General features: G+C 41.1%; 1 protein-coding gene across 6 annotated transcripts in view; it reads left to right on the top strand.

The window, feature by feature from the left end:
- cadpsa (Ca2+-dependent activator protein for secretion a) overlaps window positions 1–20470 on the top strand; it is a 580082-nt gene that overhangs the window by 412610 nt on the left and 147002 nt on the right. For 4 of the 6 annotated variants that reach the window (XM_078543641.1, XM_078543639.1, XM_078543638.1 and 1 more), the window contains exons 14-17: window positions 2374–2475; window positions 4993–5056; window positions 5332–5455; window positions 9736–9753. In XM_078543641.1, the coding sequence (XP_078399767.1) occupies window positions 2374–2475; window positions 4993–5056; window positions 5332–5455; window positions 9736–9753 (308 nt within the window). The remainder of the gene's footprint in view (window positions 1–2373; window positions 2476–4992; window positions 5057–5331; window positions 5456–9735; window positions 9754–20470) is intronic. The other 2 variants (XM_078543642.1, XM_078543640.1) reach the window with 1 other exon arrangement.

Raw genomic sequence — 20470 nt, 5'->3', positions numbered from 1 at the left:
AAGGGCTTAGCTTAATGTTTTAAGATCTCATTATTCTATATTTGAATAAAAAAGAATTGCAGCACATAGCACTCTTAGCAGTAGAAGGGGCACATATTTGGACTTAAGTCTTTAATCCAACATGTTTTTTTTGGATTGTTTAGCCAAACCTGTACATTGTTGAAAAGGTCCTGAAATTATAAGGCATATTTATAATATTATATCCATACTATTTTTTTTTACTTAAAAGAAAAGGTGTAGCTTGTAACAATAAGCTTCACCAAAATAAGCACAAAAAGAATTTGCTTTCCAAGCTCTAGAATAGAATTTCATGTGGGATGATTTGCCATATTAACAGCTTTCTAGCTTATTGGTCACTGCAGCACTGCAGTATAGATGGTAATTTCTGAGCCTAAGGTCACAATGATGCTTGCAAATAAAGAGAAATAAAGCTGACCAATTAACCCCTGACAGGAGGTTTATTAGAGGTTCTGTAATCCTTTATCATGCTTTTGTGTTGCCAAACAGGCTGGTGCTGGGGATTTGCACAGCTTAAAGTGTACACTGAAGGAGGCCTATGGAAAAGGACTGTTTATTCTATTCACAGTCTACTCACACTACAGAAAGGGAGACTGAGCTAGTGTGGACTGGATAGCAAAATACAAATCCCTCTACTTTGCTTTTGACTGAAGAACCTGGTAATGTTGTTTGTCTGGGCTGTTGCTTCCTTTCGTGAAAGGATTAGGTCGGCCTCTTTCCCTCTTATTATGGATTATTGGCTGGTGTAAATATTCAGGAACTATCCATATTGTTTAACCTGAAGTTGTGAAATAATAAGGAAATGCTTATTTGTGCAGGACTGAATTTGTTCTCTTTTATAAAACACACTTCATCCAAAACTTAAGCCATATGGGAAATAGCCTGGGAAAAGCAACCTTCTTGTCGTTTTAATGATATGTTCCCTGCTTACTAAGTAGAAGAGGTCAAAAAGTGGCACTAAGTATTTAACACAAAGATATTTGAATTGTGAAGTGCAAGTTTTTTAAAAAAAACATAGTTTGCCATCCTTAAAATCCAAAAGAATGAAAATCTTTTTTTAACTTGTAGCTTCTTTTAGTTCAATGAAGATGAAATACACACTTTTAAAAACGTAAATCCTTTATTTTATGTTCACAATATGCAAGCATGCTTAAATTACTTATTTTAGTGCTATTATACTAGATGAGAAGGTTCCAGTAGTGTGGTTGCAGGTTAGTCTCTGAAGCAAGGTTGATATTTTAAGGTATCAAACTGGGAAGGAATGCTACTATCAGTTTAAAAAATATAGGCAATTTCATGTCAGCATGCTTTTCTCATCAGAAAATGGACCATACTTACAAGTCTCCCGCCCTGCACAACCAGGGTGTTGGTGGCCTGAAAATGAATCATAGTAGCATATTGCCCTGTTACTGTTCTGCGGTGACCATTGCTGTTCTGCTGGGGTCATTGAAGTAGGTGATGGGACAACCACTTCAAGAGGGTGCCAAGCTAATTGGAATATTTAAATTGAGATCATTTGATGTCACTTGGATTCTGATGCCAGTTCTGGACTGCGCCGGGTGGAGCATGCTCCCTTGTAACTCCAGCCTATATCAGTTGGAGCCTGGGCTAAAGAGGAGACATAAGGTAAGTCACTCTATATTTTTGTGGGGCCAGGAAGAGAGGAGTTTCTCCAAGCCCCACAAAGGCTGTCTGGGCATTACTGCTGATCCCCCTTCCCTTTTCAGCCAGATGTCAGCTGGGCCTGGCAGGTGGGCTGCTCCAGGGCTCTTGATTCTCTAGATGCATCCCAGGTCTCGTGTCATGACTGCTAGTGGCTTGCTGCTACGTCTCACCTGCTAGATGCCCAAAGCCTGCTTGGAGGGAAAATCTGCACCAGAGTCTTTTTAATAGCCAGGATAACATTAAAACAATTTCTAGCCTGTAACTTTGTTTCATAGCCCCAAAGGACCCATGCACCAAACCTTATAGAACCATAACAAAGTAAAATGATTTATTTGCCTTTTAACCAGTAAGATTTTGAGCAGTATTTCTGCCTCATAATATAACTGTATTTAATGGCAAAAATAAAACCAATTATTATTTAATTATAATTTGTTAATCTGTTGTAAAATAATTCAGTAAGTGATTAAAAGCAGACCTTCCAAATGAAATTTAGCTTTCCTGGATTGCTGGAGAACTCCAGTACAAAAGCATAGAAGTATATACTATTTATACCACAGCCTTAAGTGGATATGTTTTAGGTACCAAGTGAATGGTGCAACGGTAGAAATGAGTGAATATTAGTTGGCGGGTTTCCGGTTGAGAGTAGAATTATGAAAGAACAAAGCTAAATGTTATTTTCTCTCTTTCCAGGCCTGATGGAATAGGAACTGTAACAGTGGAAGAAAAAGAATGTTTTGAGGAGATCAAGGAGAGACTGCGCATACTACTTGAGAATCAGATTACTCACTTTAGGTGAATACAAACAGATAGAATGTCTAGCTAGTTGATGCACTTTCTACTTTTTGCAAATAATACAAGATTGTGTTATTTTAGTGCTGAGTACAGCAAAAGATAACTTAATGGCCCAGATCTTCTGATGGAATGAGCAGTGAACTTTCAGACATTTGCTGCTGCTGTGCTTCAGGACCCGGAGGAGGTCCTGGCCCGCACACATATGCAGTACTTACCCGGCAATTTCAAACTTCGGGTGAGCAGAGGCACACTTCTCAGAACCCTGCATGGCTGCCTCCAACGCTGACCTCACCATTGTAGATTTGGGCTTGAACCCCTGAACTTGCCCAGAAATTTACCCCAGGATACTCGCACCTGTTCATCACAGGCACAGGACTTTAGTTGAAAGTGATCAGGTCAAAGCTCTGCAATCCTGTCACATCTAATCATGAATGGTGATGTTCAATTAAACAACAAACCGGAAGAAGAGACTCCACAAATGTCCCCATTCTCAATGATGTGGGAGCCTTAAACGCCCATGCAAATGAAAAGGCTGAAACATTTGCAACAATCTTCAGCCAGAAGTGCTGAGTGGATGATCCATTTCAGTCTACTCCTGAGCTCCTCAACATCTGGGATGCCAGTCTTCAGCTAACTCAATTCACTCTAGGTGATATCAAGAAATGGCTGAAGGCACAGGATACAGCAAAGGCTAATGACCCTAACAACATCCTGGCTGTAGTACCAAAAACTTGCACTGCAGTACTTGCTGTTCCCAGACCCAAGTTGTTCCAGTACAACTGCAATGCTGGCATTTACAGACAATGTGGAAAATTACACAAGAATGTCTTGTCCACAAAAAAGCACGACAAATCTCATCTGGTCAATTACTGCCCTATCAGTCTATACTCAATCCTCAGTAAACTGATGGAAAGTGTTGTTGACAGTGTTATCAAGTGGCACTTACTCAGCTAAAAACCTGCTTACCGATGCTCAATTTGGGTTCCACCAGGGCCACTCAGTTCCTGACCTCATTAGAGCCTTGGTCCAGACATGGACAAAAGAGCTGAATTCCAGAGGTGAGTTGAGAGTGACTGCACTTAACATCAAGGCAGCATTTGACCGAATGTAGCATCAAGGAGCCCTAGCAAAACTGGAGTCAATAGGAATCAGAGGGAAACTCCCCACTGGTTGGAATCATACCTTGCACAAAGCAAGATGGCTGTGGTTGTTGGAGGACAATCATCTCAGCCCCAGGACATCACCGCAGGAGTTCTTCAAGGTAGTGTGTAGGCCCAACCATCTTCAGCTGTTTCATCAATGACTTTCCATCCATCTTAAGGCCAGAAGTAGGGATGTTTGCTGATGATTACACATTGTTCAGTTCCATTCACAATTTCTTAGATCCTGAAGCAGTCTGTGCCCTTACGCAGCAAAACCTGGACAACATTCAGGCTTGGGTTGATAAGCAGCAAGTAACATTCCCACCATGCAAGTGCCGGACAATGGCCATCTCCAACAAGAATGAATCTAACCACCTCCCCTAAACATTCCAACCCCATTACCTTTACCGAACCCCCCACCATCAACATCCTGGGGGTTACCATTGATCAGAAACTTAACCAGCCACGTAAATACTGTGGCTACAAGTGCAGGTCAGAGGCTGGAAAATCTATGGCAAGTAACTCACCACCTAACTCCTCAAAGCCTGTCCACCATCTGCAAGGTACAAGTCAGGAGTGTGTTGGAATACTCTTCATTTGCTTGTACAGCTTCAACAGCACAGTGGCAGTAGTGTGTACCATCTACAAGATGCACTGCAGCAACTCACTAAACCTCCTGCGACAGCACCTTCCAAACCAGCGACCTCTAACACCTAGAAGGACAAGACCACCAGATGCATGGAAACAACACCACCTGCAAGTTCCCCTGCAAGCCACACACTATCTGAACTTGAGACTATATTACCATTCCTTCATTGTCACTGGGTCTAAAACCTGGAACTCCCTTCCTAACAGCACTGCAGGTGGACCTACACCACGTGGACTCCAGCAGTTCAAGAAGGCAGCACCACCTTCTTTAAGGCAATTAGGGATGGATAACGAATGCTGGCTTTGCCAGCGAAACTCACAACCCAGGAGTGAATTTTAAAAAACACAATTCAATGGGTGAAAAAATGGAGGCTGAGCATTCAGCTACCTTTTCTTTAATTCCGCGAATTAATCATCAGCAAAGTGATGGAAAGTGTTGTTGACAGTGTTATCAAGTGGCACTTAGCTAAAAACCTGCTTACCGATGCTCAATTTGGGTTCCGCCAGGACCACTCAGCTCCTGACCTCATTAGAGCCTTGGTCCAGACACCACATGGATGCGTAAGTATTGTAATGCAGAGTAAGTTACCGTTCTTTTAATCTACACTAATAAGAAGGCTGGGGTTATTCAGTGAACTGTGCTTTTTGTGGTCTACCAGGTTACCCAGGATGAACATTTTAAAATATCCTGTTGGTAAGTAATTAATAAAATCTGTCTTGCTAACAGGTACTGCTTTCCTTTTGGACGACCTGAGGGTGCATTAAAGGCTACCCTGTCTCTCCTGGAGAGGGTGAGTAGTTAATATTTTACTGTTTGAATTTCACATTATCAGGAGTAAGTTATGGTTAATGTGTATGGTTAAAGTATAATTATCCAATACCCCTAAGAATTCCTCCTAAATACTGCAGATATTGTCAGGCCCAATCTTTAGGAGAGACATTGATTGCTGTCCACTCCAACTTCACCAGGTGTCAGGAAAAGTCACACGGGACAAGTCATAAAGAGTTTCCATTTCCATAATTCAGGACATATATATAATGTACTGTCATTTCTATAATTGCAAAGGTGCTGATGAAGGATATAGTAACTCCAGTTCCTCAAGAAGAGGTTAAAGTTGTCATTCGGAAATGCCTGGAGAAAGCTGCTCTAGTGAACTACACAAGACTTTCTGAGTATGCCAAAATTGAAGGTAAGTAACAGAGTAATTTCTTATGAATGCTGTTCACTGAATGAAGTACTTGGGGACAGATTATTCAGAAAAATCCATATGTAAATGAGTGTTTATTCAGAAATGTTGTATTTTTAAATGTATATAGTCCTGAAAATAAAATTTGGATATCTTATAAGCAAATTATACACTTTTTAGTGACTTATAGTTAGCGCTAAAAGATTTATGAGCTGTGCATTGCAGATCTGATCTGACTATTATTAATAGTGTCAGGTAATCATAGCAGACTACATCGGAAATAAGTTTCTTTTTTGTTGAAAAACTTAAGAATCAATGATAAATTTAAAGTGCAGTGTTTCAACACACAATGTATATACAAACTCAAACCACAGTATCGCTAGAATTATGAATCCTGGCAGTAATCTGATTTGTCATAATTCATTAGTTTAGATTTGGGAATCTCTAAAAAAAAAGTGACCTTCATTAACAGATATATTATGCAACAAAAACAGAAATCTTGAGTACAGCCTAAACAACATTTTACTATCACCAGCACTTATGAAAAGAAAGTAAACTTTTTCTGCACCTTCACTGGAATTTGAAAGAGTTCCAAAGGGCTATTGTTTATATTGTGCTGTGTGGTGAGGTAAGACAGAATATTAACATTGGATCTACTGTCACTTACACACATGTCCAAAAATGTCAGAAATATGGGAGATCTTATTATGGTGTTGCACTGTATTGGATATATTATGGGCTATGAGCCGGGTGCAGGAAGGTGGGATTAGAAAGGGCACCTGGGTGTCCTCGGGCTGGCATGGACAAGATGGGCCGAATGGCCTCCTTCTATGCTGTAAATTTCTATGGTTCTATGGAGCATTAATGCACAGTCCCACACACTGAAGAAGCACAGGTTTGTCTTCCAATACTTGCTGAGTTCCTGATTTCAGTTATGTTGTTGTCAGGCCAAGAGAAAGGCACAATCTCAAAAACGGAATAATAATAGGACAGGAAGGCATCCACAGGCCACAATCACGTATCATGTTCGGGACCCACATAAAAGAGCTTTTTGCTGGAAGCCTGGGACAGGATAACCCAACCTCCCATCCATGGTCATTTCAGCACCTGAATAGTGTAAAAGAGAATTAAATGCAAAGGCAGTGAATTTCAATATGTGTCCTCCCACTTTTCTGCTGTATCTTCGGTGCAGGAGCTGTGCCCCCCCCCGCCTCCCCACACACACACACACACACACACACACACAAAATTACACTATTTACACTGTTTTTCCAGGATTTTTGTAATTCCACTGAAATGACATCAAACGTGCTGGAGTACTTCGTGGAAATTCAGTCTAAATAATTTAAAACAGAAAGTCACCTTCAAAAGATATGAAAGAGAGAATCTCTTAAAAAAAAGGAAGGATTGATTTGTGTTTTCTAATTCAAATCTGTCTAATAAGTACTATCTGTACAATGATAATTTAGCAGCGTGTCTGTTGAAGTCAGGTTCATGATTTGTTTATGGTTGTTATATTTACTGATTTTTAACCTTCTGTTCAACAGGATTTTGTGAATTTATATAATGTTGATGTGAAGATGGGGAGGGTCTAATTTTTTTACTTTCAAAGCAAGATATGAAAGTGGTAATTGATCTTGCTGACTATAGCCCTTATGTACTGATACATTTTCTTTTTGGTTTACAAATTTTTTTAATAATTGACATGCTTCAAATTGCTTTTAATGTTTGACCAATCTATCCTCACTCCCTTGCTTACACCATTACAGGTCAATAGTTTCTACAGGTGAATCACTAGTTTCTTGTGGCTGATATGAGTAAGACATTTCTGCAAGTTAAATAGACCTGACACCAAGATAAGAATCAAACTATAATATCTCTTAGTGTTAAGACCTGTAGAATGATCCATCAAATGCCACCCAGCCATAATCGTGCCTTTATGGAAACTTCTAATTTTTGAAGAGTAGAAGTGTGTGAAGAGGTGCTTAAAGGTGCCAGGCACTTTGTATATTTTGTAAGGTAACAGTATTTTTTCATCTGGTTGTTGTCACAAAGTTAATTGTGTACTAAAGGGAAAGTTTTCATTTATCAGAAGTAGTTAGGCAGCAAAGAGCATAAATGTTTGAGTTAAGAATTGGGCACTAAAGACATTTTGTAACAACACTTTGAAAAATAGTTGGAGGATTTGGAGTTTAATTTATTTTTGATATGTTGAGGTTCAAAATTATATTTCTTATAGTTTTGTCAGTAACATAAAGTTGTGGAATAATGTAAACAAACTAACATCTTTTTATTGTTTGAAAATGTTAGATTCTTACTTAGCTGGTGAGATCTGCAGTTCTCTGCAAGTTTAGACAGAGCTGAGTGCATTTCTAGTAAGCTTGAGCACAAGATCGGTATGTGTAAGTAAAAATGCATTCAATTCCAGTGTAGATCCCATAGTCTTTGATTATCCTTTTTGTGCCTCAATTCTTTCTGGTTCCGTTAATGTACCCTCTTTTGCACTGTGACTTTTAGGTCTGGGAATACTATGAAGCAACCAAACACTTTTTTTTCCAGCTCTTTGTTCAGAGAAGTAATTCATTCCGCACTACCTGTTCTTTTCTGCTTCTCTCCTTTCTTGTTTATTGACTTAGTCACTTTTTTATATCCTAAAAAAGTGGCCGTAGAAGTACTTAGTGGCCAGCATGCAGGGATTGTGGTCTCAGCAACCCAGCATTCACCAACTGCATGTACCAGGCTTCCTTACATGGGCATAGTCCATTTTGTACTTTATTGAAAATAGCTCAAATACACTGCCTGAAATTTTAAAATAGGCCAGTATGTTCCATTCCCTGTTGTTTCATTATTAACACGCAAGGATTTTATTCAAAGCTGAATTGGCTATAGATGGTATCCTTTTGACAACATGGTTTATGATGTAATCAATTAAAATCAAAAAGCATCTTAATAGTACTATGATGGCCTAACTGTAGAAGTATCAATCAGTTGGGAAAGTGCTTACGACTATGCCTATGAAGAAATACCTGAGAGTGGTGTAGATACTAAAAGCATTTGCATTTAGTATCTTGTAGCCTAAATCAACAAAATTCTGTTTTCCTTTATTCATTATGTTTTATCATTAACAGATTACAAAATCTGAAGAGATTTGTCAAAAATCATAGTCACAGCTTCTTTTGTGACTCATGAGCATGCTGAATGGTTAAACCTGAATTATCTACAAATTCAAATATCTTTTTCTACTGTCCAATGAATATCCCAAACAACGCCAAAGCTTTTTATTCTTTCTGACCTAATATAATTTTCCTCTGACCTATGATCTCTTTACTTCTGACCTAAGCTTCTTGCATGCCCAAATCCTCTTTTATAGGGAAAAACAGAGAAATGTATGAGCATCCTGTCTTCTGCTTGGCCTCTCAAGTGATGGATTTAACCATTCGTGAGTACTTACCACATCCTTTCCACACTGTCTCTCGCTCTTTCTGTTGACATGATTTTAACGCCAGTCAAAGCCAGTCCCTGACCAATCCCACTCTTGCATTTTTCCTCCCTCAGCCTCCTTGTCTGTTGCTTCTGTTTGTGATCTCGAATGTTTGAAGTCCAGCTTTTGATCTACACCAGGTTTTTACACATGGCCCATTGTTTGTGATGAACTCAAAATATCTGTAAATTTTTAAGTTATTGTTATTGTCTGTGACTTGAATGCATTTTTACTTTGCTTCTGTGTATTCCTGAGTTGTAAGCACTTGTCATTGGTACACTATACAAAGCCAGGACTCGCATATCTAGCCAATATCACGGAACTGGCCGTGAGAAATGAGCTGTTTATCACTGTGGATAAAGGCATTCTTTGAGATCTTTGTGGATAATTTAACCTTAGTCTGTCTTGTCTGTGACTAATTAAACAAATGTAATCATATACATACATGTTCTTTTTACATACCTTAATCTTTTCTCAATTTCAAGCTGCTGATGGATCATCTGATTTTTTACATTTTAGGATTCAGTGATTCACTTCTATCTTGAGTCCATTGCTTGCCTTCATCTCAGAATCTTAATTGCTGACTATCCATCTGTGTGGTGCACCAGTATTGCCCTTTGCGTGGAAGGCCTTAATAGTAGCATCCATTCTGTTGAGGGGAGTTGGAGGCATTGGGCAAACTCTTTGCAAGTCATTGGTGCCACACATCTAGGGTGTAGCTTTTGGTTCACTTGCTCATTAATCGTGCATATTTGTCTTGTTTTTCTCCCTTTCTCTCCTTGTTGCTCTCTCTTTCATATAGACAATCAAAAGGATCCAGGTGAACTATTGTATTCTACATCTTAATGTAGTAGGACAACATCATTAGATTATTTCTAACATTTGAAAGTAATTTTGAGCAGCCTAACTTCTTCTGAGGTACTCTTCAGCAGGCTCAATTAATATTTAATGAGTCTCTGGGGTAGAAACACTTAAGGAGTTAATTTGTGCTGTCTATAGAGAGTATGGAATAGTATTAGTAGGCAACGATTTTATAGCTTTAGAAGTAAACAATCAGGAATTTTAATTAGTTTGCAAGTTACATCATCTTCAGAGTTTTTTATGTAGGGAATAATTAAAGTAAATTAAAAATTAAAATACATCAAATTATATTTCACCGATCAAAATAGCAGTAGCAACAATAGCTATCTTTAACATGACATTTTACTAATGCTATTAATCATTCAATAATTTTTGTTCCTAAATTTTCCAGTGGCCACATGTTAAAACAATCAATTTTATTTCTGACAGCGGGTCAAATATAAATTGGATAAACAATTGCATTTTACACATACAAATAATGAACGTGATATATCTTACAATGAAGAGTACCACATCTTTGCTATTTGTTTGTTAAGCACTTAAACTGTCTTTAGTTCCATGATCTCTGCGAATTTATAGGGCAGAATTTTACGACAGCGGGATTTTACGTTCAGTGGGATTTATAACGGCCCGCTGCATCTTACGGCCCTGTCCCCACCAAAACGGGGCCGTAAAGTTCTGCCCATATACCCTGAAACATAGCTCTGGAGAGAGTGCAACTTGCAGTTTTATTTTTAATGTTGATCAGCATTTAATGCATTTATGTGCACAAATTGCAGCGTAGTTTTCTGTACAAAGTAATGTTTGACCTGTACAAGAAGATCAGTTATAATGAAGTTTTGTTTCAGTTGTGTTTTATTTTACTGACATTAGTTTTTTAAGGATCTTTGCCTCTTCTCTGAATCATAGTAAAGTATGTATGTATCATCTGAGCCAAGGAAATACTTCTTCCAATTGTAGATATAGTTGATTAAAATGCCCAATTTACCTTTTAAAGCAAAACAACCTGTACATAGCCTACATCAGACAGATTCATAAAGAACCATTCAGCTACTACGTATTAACAGTTAGACTAGAAAGTTCTGGTAATATTAGATCTTACTTTAGGACAGGAGTTAAGAAGTCCTTACATGAGGACATCAGTCACAAACATTTTGAAAGCATTGTAATATTAAGACTATAATAAGTAACTAGACAGCAACATGCCTGTCTTTTCACCTGGGGTTAGGTGCAGATTTTACCATTTGTAGGTATTGACCAAAGCCAGTCATCTCTGAGTGTACTTGTGGAGCGTCAAGCTGAGGTTTTCCTACCCTGCCTGCCACCGGGGATTTTATGATCCCGCTAAAAGTCAGTGGACTTTTGGCTGGCCTGCTCCCGCAACGACGGGGCTGGAAAATCCGTTGCAAGTCTTTGATGGTGCTTGACCAATTCTTGAGAGCTGGGCCCCAAAACTTAATGGGCCCAGTTTCATCATAAGCCAGTTGGAAGTTTGGTAGAAGGGGAGGCCTCAGGACCCAGATGTGCTGAACCTCAGTTCAGGCTGCTACTTTTCATTGGTGGCTACAGGTGCAGACCCTCAGACTTAGATTCAGCATGTAGCTTGGCTCAGTGGCATAAGAAGAGCTTCAGTGCTAGAAAGGGGGCTCATCTGGGGGTCCAGGCCTTGGTCCCAGCAGAAGTAATCTTCTCACCGCCCCCCCACCCCATCCCAGTTCTAAGTGGGACCTATGTGGATAGTCAAATGATCAGTGACATTGGCAGGCTAACAGCAGCTAACAAACACCCCTTGTCCCAACTCCCAGCTCCTCCTTTTGCAGGTGTCCAAGATATGCCCATATTATTCAGGGCACAGGAAAGTGAATTCTTCCTGATTCCAAATATCTTGGTAGGATTATAGGCAGAGGTCAGCACCCTGTTGGCAGAGCATGGCTGTATATTTTCATTGCCATTAAGTCATAAACAGTATAAATATAGCTGAGATCAAAGATTGTAAATGCAGCATAATGTAAACTGATAGAGGAAAGGGTAGGTGAAGATCCCTTAATTTTAAATTCCTTTAAAATATATTTTTGTATGACATGCTGATATTGTTAACTTGGCAGCATCATGGTGAAAAACATATAATTTTGGCTACTGTGGTGAAAGAAGCAAGATTCTGTCAGGTCCAAGGGAAAAAAGTCCAAGCTGTTGTTACAAGTCCATAAACTTCTCTGTAGAAGTCAGAAATAAAGGAGACATCCTGGAACACTGATACCTGGATATATTCACAGTTCAAATCAACAACAACAGCTTGCATTTATATAGTGCCTTGAATGTAGTAAACTGTCCCAAGATGCCATACAAGAGCATTATTGCAAACAGTAAACAAAATACTTTTATGGGAGTATCAAAAATCCAGTGAATACCTCCATATCTGGCTCACAGTAATGATATTTTCATAGTATAAAAACCCATGTTATACTGCATTGAGAATGGTTAACATATGGATTTTCAATTAAATCAAGTTAGCGACAGTGACTTAAAGTAAGGATGACCTTCTGGTCTGAATTTCTATATTCATATATCAGAATTTATTCTTGCAATCCCAATGGAGCTACAGTTAATCCCTAATTTACCTACCCTAAACTTTGATACAGATTAGTAGAAATTAGAAGAATATATAATTTATGATTGTGATAATGTTGCACCTATTATGAACCATTTGTAAATATTATTCGTATTCTTCTGTTTCCTCGGAGGCTCAGATGTTATGTTACAATGATAGAGAATAAGGCGAGCGGGTTAAACCTTGATCTTACAGTGCATGTGAATAATTCACTTTATCTCTAACAATGTTAAATCAGGTACTTTGACAAATATATACTTTAAAATATTGAAGTAATTGTTGTACACTTTTGTACACAATTGTAGGATACTTCATAAACTGTTTTTGTACTGGGACCATTTTATTTGTTGTAGTTACTCAGCAACAACCTGCCCATTGATATTCAGTTTGCGTACTGCCAGGGCCACTCAGCTCCTTACCTCGTTACAGCCTTGGTTCAAACGTGGACAAAAGAACTGAACTCGAGGTGAGGTGAGAGTGACTGCCCTTGACATCAAGGCAGCATTTGACCAAGTGTGGCATCAAGGAGCCCTAGCAAAACTGAAGTCAATGGGAATCAGGGGGAAATGCTTCACTGGTTGGAGTCATACCTAGCACAAAAGAAGATGGTTGTGGTTGTTGAAGGTCAATCATCTCAGTCCAGGACATCATTGCAGGAGTTCCTTAGGGTAGTGTCCTAGGCCTAACCATCAATGACCTTTCCTCCCTCATAAGGTCAGAAGTGGGGATGTTTGCCGATGATTGCGCAATGTTCAACACCATTCACGCCTCCTCAGATACTGAGCCAGTCAGTGCCCATATGCAGCAAGACCTGGACAACCTTCAAGCTTGGGCTGTTAAGTGGCAAGTAACATTCGTACCACACAAGTGCCAGGCAATGACCATCTCCAACAAGAGAGAATCCAACCATCACCCCTTGACATTCAGTGGCATTACCATCGCTGAATGCCCCCATCAACATTCTCAGAGTTACCATTGTCCAGAAACTGGACCAGCCATATAAATGATGTGGCTACAAGCGCAGGTCAGAGGCTGAGAATTCTGCAGAGAGTAACTCACCTCCTGACTTTCCAAAGCCTATCCACCATCCACAAGGTACAAATCAGGAGTGTGATGAAATACTTTCTATTTGCCTGGATGAATGCAGCTCCAACAACACTCAAGAAGCTCAACACCATCCAAGACAAAGCAGACCACTTGATTGGCACTCCATCCACTTTCAACATCCACTCCCTCCACCACTGACGCACAGTGGCAGTGTGTACCATCTACAAGATGTGCTACAGCAACTCACCAAGGCTCCTTAGCCAACACCTTCCAAACCTGCAACCTCTACCACTTCAAAGAACAAGGGCAGCAGATGCATGGGAACACCACCACCTGCAAGTTCCCCTCCAAGCCACACACCATCCTGACTTGAAATTGCATCACCGTTCCTTCATTGTTGCTGGGTCAAATCCTGGAACTTCCTCCCGAACAGCACTGTGGGTGTACCTACACTACATGGACTGCAGTGGTTTAAGAGGGCAACTCACCACCATCTTCTCAAGGGCAAATAGGGAGGGGCAATAAATGTCAGCAACACCTACATCCCATGAAAGAATTAAAAAAAACTACTTAATTGTAAAATTGTTCATTCTTGATAACTGGAGAAGCAAACTTGGGCAGGATTTTGCCCTTAGCGTGCGGCCTCGGCGGGGGCGGTCAGGAGGCCGACTACTGCCTGCGATCGGCTCCGCACCGCAATTTTACACGGGCGGTCCAATTAAGGCCCACCCAGCGTGGAACGCGAGCAGCAGTGCTCAGCGCTGCCTGTGCGGGCAGGGGGAGGAGGGCAAGCAGGCTGAGTGCGACCTTCGCACACGGGCGCAAGTGTGTGCTTCAGAATCTCCCTGAGGCATAGAGCTGCCTCAGGGAGATGAAGCACTGTTTAAAAAAATATAAAGGAAGTAAAGTAGTCATAAAACATGTCCCCGCATGTGACTCTGTCAGATGAGCTGGGACATGTTTTTAATTCAAAAATAAAATTTTTATTTGATGTTTATTTGCTTTAGGAAACCTCATCCTGGAGTTCCCTTCCTAAACCTCCCTTTTTCTCCACCTTTCTCTCCCCCTGAAACACTACTTAAACTGTCCTGTTTGACCAAGCTTTGTTTCACCTAAACTAATGTCTCCTGCTTTGGCTCAATGCCAAATTTTAATAAGACAAGGAAAGTTCTGCTTCTTCCAATAATCTACTGTTTAAATTAACAATTAAATAAAGCCTTCAGGCCTTCCATCACAGGTCTAATATGTTAAGGTCCTGTGTAATGAAATTAATAATAACCTTGTCTTGCATCATGTAACACCTAAAAAAGAAATCAGATATTGAGCGCTGATATTGGTCTTGACATTCTCCAGTTTGGAGAAATGAGACATAAAGCATGTTCCCCAAACCTCTAATGGAATCACAAATGAAATTGACAAGGTGTCACATTGCTTAGAGGGAAGTGTAAGATGTGCAAATTTATAAAAGCAATGAAAAAGCAGAAACCTAAAATGACATACTTGTGGTAAAGATCTTTTTATGCTTGGAAGCAACTATTGAGCCGCTTGTGCACTAGAAATTTTGAGAAGTTCAAGAACGTACATGTGGATTACAGAATAGTGATGAAAAATGGTTCCTCAATAACAGCACAAAGATAATTTCAGCAAGGAGCTCTGCCAGCCACAAATAGAAAGAATACAGATTTATATGACACCTTTCACAACCTGTGATTTTTACAATAAGGTAGATTTGTTATGTACCTATAGGAAGGTATCAATTTCATCCACCACCAGCAAGTTTGAAAAATCCTGTTCATATTATCTGTGATTTTCCAGTATGCGACTGATAGAAAGTCAGGTGCCTAAACACCGATGAGGACTAAAAACCTTGCTAATATGTGACCTGACTGTGTTTATAAACACTGATTGTTTATAAGTGCATGATAGTGCAAGCAATATCGGTGAAGTACCCAAATGGGCATGTATACCATATATACACCCGAACACCAATCTAAAGCAGACACCAGCATAGATGCACATAGTGATACAGATTAAAAGGAAGATAAGGAACCAACAACTGACGTGTTCAGCATTAGTGAGAAAGGAGTAATCATGGTAGTGATACACTCAGCTTTGGACACAAAGGAAATCAATACAATCCTCACAACTAGCACGAAAAATTATAGTGGAGTTAGCTTAGTGGAGACTTTTTATAATGGTGAAGAAAACTCCATAAATCCAAACTATATTTTCTGATAAAGGGGTATAATGCATCTTAATTTTCAGGTAAAGATTTTGGGATGAAACATAGTCCTGCTGAGTCTCTGCTCTGTTTTCCATCCACTATAATTTCTGGTCCAGATGATCAGCCATTTCTTTCACCCACCCCTTTAGCAGCATACACGCATAAATCAAATGGGATGTTAGAAGACATCATGGCTGTTTTTTCAAAGCTATGAGTGCTGCTCTGCCTCCAAAATGCATCTGCAGTGCACTCACAACGCTTCTGGTGTTGGTGAGGATATTAGTGCGCAGGGAGTGACAGCTGGAAGTATGCAAAGTGGCCAGATCATTAATTAAGAAACAAATAAAAAAGATGTAGGGGTAAATTTGCATGGTGTTCTTTCACTTGTCCACTGTAATTTTGGTGTTTACATCACTTTTTTTAGAATATCCAGGGCTTTATAACTTCATCACTAGAGTGGTTTTCCTGATGGAATTCTTCCATTTAATATTACCTGCAACCTTACAACTTTTACATATATCTCAGACTTAATTGTATATTTTAGAATTTGTCTTGCATTGGCAAGAAAGTTGAATAGCCTTTGAAATGGCTCTCATCAACTGCGATTTTTAACCCATAGTAAGGTATAATATAAAGAGCTTGGGCTTCCCAAGGATTTTGCTGAATGCAATCTTGATCACGGATGAGGAGGAGGACAGGAACAAAGGGGAATGAAGCAGTTTAATAGAAGGAGCAGGGCTAACCTGTTATTGTGCCCCACAACCTGTTATTGTGCCCCACAAAAGTCTATAGGCCTCAGTAATCTAACAAAAGAATGCGTGAGGAGGTTTGCCTTTGCAGACTTTGATTCATTAAACCATGAATGACTTGTTCCAGTTTCTGCACACTGATGTACAGCCCAGGTGAACCACCTGAATGCACTGCAAGTTGCTGTCAAAGCCTATATAACTGCCAACTTTTATGTCACTGGTTCCTTCCAAGCTGCAAGTGGCAACCTCAGCAGCCATGCATTCACCACATCATTAATAACATATTCTGCAAGCCTGAAGAATTTATCCATTTTGGGATGACTTCTAGGCAATAGTGTAAGAGGGCCTGCAATTCTATAATGGCGTTAGTTTTCATAAAGTTCAGAGGGTAATAGATGGCATCCACATTGCATTGCTGGCATCTAATGTGAACACATGGGAGTGATTTCATGGAGGTGGCGGGAAGATTGAGTTGGGAAACTTCCTGACTTGACATACCCATCTCCTTTAAAAGAGCCCCTGCCCACCATATTTTTGTTCCGGGCAGGCAGGGCGAGATGACGTTGGGCCTGCTGCCTCCAGAGGTAAGCCTGAGGTGGCAATGGAGGTGGGCGAATGGCCAGACAGGCAGGCTAGAATGCCCACCTCTGTTTATTGGGGCATAGGCCCAGTTTTGAAGATAAATGTCAGGCCCTCAAACCCTCACCTTTCCTCACCAACACCCGCCACCCCCTCACCCACTGCCCATTTCCTCTACACACCCTCCTCATACCCTTGGTGCCTCCTCACACCCTTAGTGCCTCCTCATATCCCCCATGCCCCCTCATATCCCGCTCATATCCCCCATGCCCCCTCATACCTCCCCCATATCCCGCTCATACCCTCATACACCCCCATGTATCCTCCATAGCCACTCACCCATGGTCAGATCTTAGGATGTTTTGAAATGGACATTAAATAAATTTCTAACAAAATCTCCTTCGAAAACACCATACTGAAAAAAAACTCTCTTTCTGAAAAGTCATTCCAAAAAAACTAAATCCTCTCAAGTGGTCAACGTTGTAAAAAAACAAACCAACATGTGTGAGCGCACTGCAGATGCTATTTTGGAGGCAAAGCAGCACTCAGCATTGAAAAAGCAGGCCATGATGACAATGTGGGGAATTTTTTTTTCCCAAGTAAAGGTTTTTTCCTTTTTAAAGGACTCTTGACATGTAAATCACTTCACATTATTACACTAGACATCCCATGGGTAAAGTGTTCTTATGCATGAAAAAAATGAAGAAAAGACTGCTTAGGATTTCTAGTCTTGTAATAGTCAAATTATCTTTTCAGGACAGAATCTTATAATCAAGCACTGCAGTAACAACATGTCTAATTTACAATACAGTACCTAACTGTTGAAACAAAAACAGAAAATGCTGGAAAAACTCAATAAGCCCAACAAAAGGGAGAGAAAGGTGTGAAAGCAAAGGCGCGGGAAATGGATCGGACACGGTTGAGTGGAAAACCTTTAAAGAAGAAGGAAGACATGTCAGAAGCATCGTTTTGGAAAGTGGCATCACTGGAACAAATGTGACGGAGACAAAGGAACTGAGAGAATGGGATGGAGTCCTTACAGGAAGCAGGGTGTGAGGAGCTGTAGTCAAGGCAGCTGTGGGAGGTGGTGGGCTTGTAATGGATATTGGTGGACAGTCTATCACCAGAAATTGAGACAGAGAGGTCAAGGAAGGGAAGGGAAGTGTGGGAGATGGACCATATAAAGGTGATGGAGGGGTGGAAATTGGAAACAAAATTGATAAATTTTTCCAGGTCTAGACCATGAGAGCATGAAGCAGCACCAAAACAGTCATCAATTTACCGAAAAAAGAGTTGTGGGAGCGAGCCTGAGTAGGACTGGAACAAGGAATGTTCCACATACCCCATAAAGAGACAGGCATAATTGGGCCCCATGCGGGTACCCAGAGCCACACCTTTTATTTGGAGGAAGTGAGACAAGTTTAAGGAGAAACTGTTCAGTGAGAGAACAAGTTCAGCCAGATGGAGGAGTGTGGTGGTGGATTTGGATTGTTTGGGCCTCTGTTCAAGGAAGAAGCTAAGGGCCCTCAGACCATCCTGGTGGGGGATGGAGGTGTAGAGGGATTGGACGTCCATGGTGAAGAGGAGGCGATTAGGGCCAGGGAATTGGAAATTGTTGATATGACGTAGGGCATCAGAGGAATCGTGGATGTAGGTGGAAAGAGACTGGCAAGAGGAGAAACTGGGAAGAGAATTGGAGGTATCCTCAGCCTGTTCCTGCCCCACGGAACTCATTTCTTCCTATCTTGACTCCGTTCTTTCTCACCTTGTCCGCTTCCCTGTTTCTTCCTTGAACAGAGGCCCGAACAATCCCCATCCACCACTACTCTCCTCCGTCTGGCTGAACTTGTTCTCTCATTGAACAATTTCTCCTTAAACTTGTCTTACTTCCTCCAAATAAAAGGTGTGGCTATGGGTACCCACATGGGCCCCAGTTATGCCTGTCTCCTTATGGGGTATGTGGAACATTCCTTGTTCTAGTCTTATTCCGGCCTCCTCCCAAAACTCTTTCTCCGGTACATCGATGACTATTTTGGTGCTGCTTCATGCTCTCACCTGGACCTGGAAAAATGTATCAATTTTGCTTCCAATTTCCACCCCTCCATCACCTTCACATGGTCCATCTCCAACAATTCCCTTCCCTTCCTTGACCTCTCTGTCTCAATTTCTGGTGATAGACTGTCCGCCAATATCCATTACAATCCCTCCAACTCCCACGGCTACCTTGACTACAGTTCCTCACATTCTGCTTCCTGTAAGAACTCCATCCCATTTTCTCAGTTCCTTCGCCTCCATTCAGTCTGTTCCGATGATGCCACTTTCCAAAAAGGTGCTTCTGACATATCTTCCTCTTTCTAAACCAAGGTTTCCCACCCACTGTAGCTGACAGGGCCCTCAACCGTGTCCGATCCATCTCCCATGCATCTGCCCTCACACCTTCCTCTCCCTCCCAGTACCATGCTAGGGTCCCCCTTGTCCTCACTTATCACCCCGCCAGCCTCCGCATTCAAAGGATCATCCTCCGCCATTTCCGCCATCTCCAGCATGATGCCACCACCAAACACATCTTCCCTTCACCCCCCCAGCGGCATTCCGCAGGGATCGTTCCCTCTGGGACACCCTGATCCATTCCTCCATCACCCCCAACACTTCATCCCCCTCCCACGGCACTTTTCCATGCAATTGCAGAAGGTGCAACACCTGCCCCTTTACCTCCTCCCTGCTCACCGCCCAAGTACCCAAACACTCCTTTCAAGTGAAGCAGCACTTCACTTGCACTTCCTTCAATTTAGTCTACTGCATTCGCTGCTCCCAATGCAGTTTCCTCTACATTGGAGAGACCAAACGCAGACTGGGTGACCGCTTTGTGGAACACCTTCAGCTTATCCTCAAGCGTGACCCAGAACTCCCTGTCGCTTGCTATTTCAACACACCACCCTGCTCTCATGCCCACATGTCCGTCCTTGGCCTGCTGCAATGTTCCAGTGAAGCTCAACGCAAACTGGAGGAACAGCACCTCATCTTCTGATTAGGTACTTTACAGCCTTCCGGACTCAACATTGAATTCAACAATTTCAGGCCATGAACTCTATCCTCACCTCTTTTTTATCCCTTTTATCAATATTTATTTTTTATTCACTTATTTTTATTTTTATTTATTTTCATTTTTATTCATTTATTCATTGGGCAGGGAAGTTGAAGTGTGGGCGTGCAAGAGGCGCGCCTCTGATCGGTGCCCATGATTGGGGGCGCGCTGCCATTTTACATGGGCGGGTCAATTAAGGCCCGCCCAGCATGACAAAAGCATGGAAGTGCTATGCGCTCCCTGTGTGGGCGGGGGGAAATCCCGAAACCCGAGAGTGCGCTCTTTCACGTGTGCACACGAAAGAGCGCACTCATTGCACTCATCTCCCTGAGGCTAAATGCTGCCTCAGGGAGATCGGCTCTGTAATAAAAAATATTAAAAATA

This window comes from Cetorhinus maximus, chromosome 6, assembly GCF_964194155.1.
Source record: "Cetorhinus maximus chromosome 6, sCetMax3.hap1.1, whole genome shotgun sequence".
In the NCBI taxonomy this organism is placed as follows: domain Eukaryota; kingdom Metazoa; phylum Chordata; class Chondrichthyes; order Lamniformes; family Cetorhinidae; genus Cetorhinus; species Cetorhinus maximus.
The sequence above is the reverse complement of the archived record's forward strand: the minus strand, read 5'-3'. Positions and strand labels throughout refer to the sequence as shown.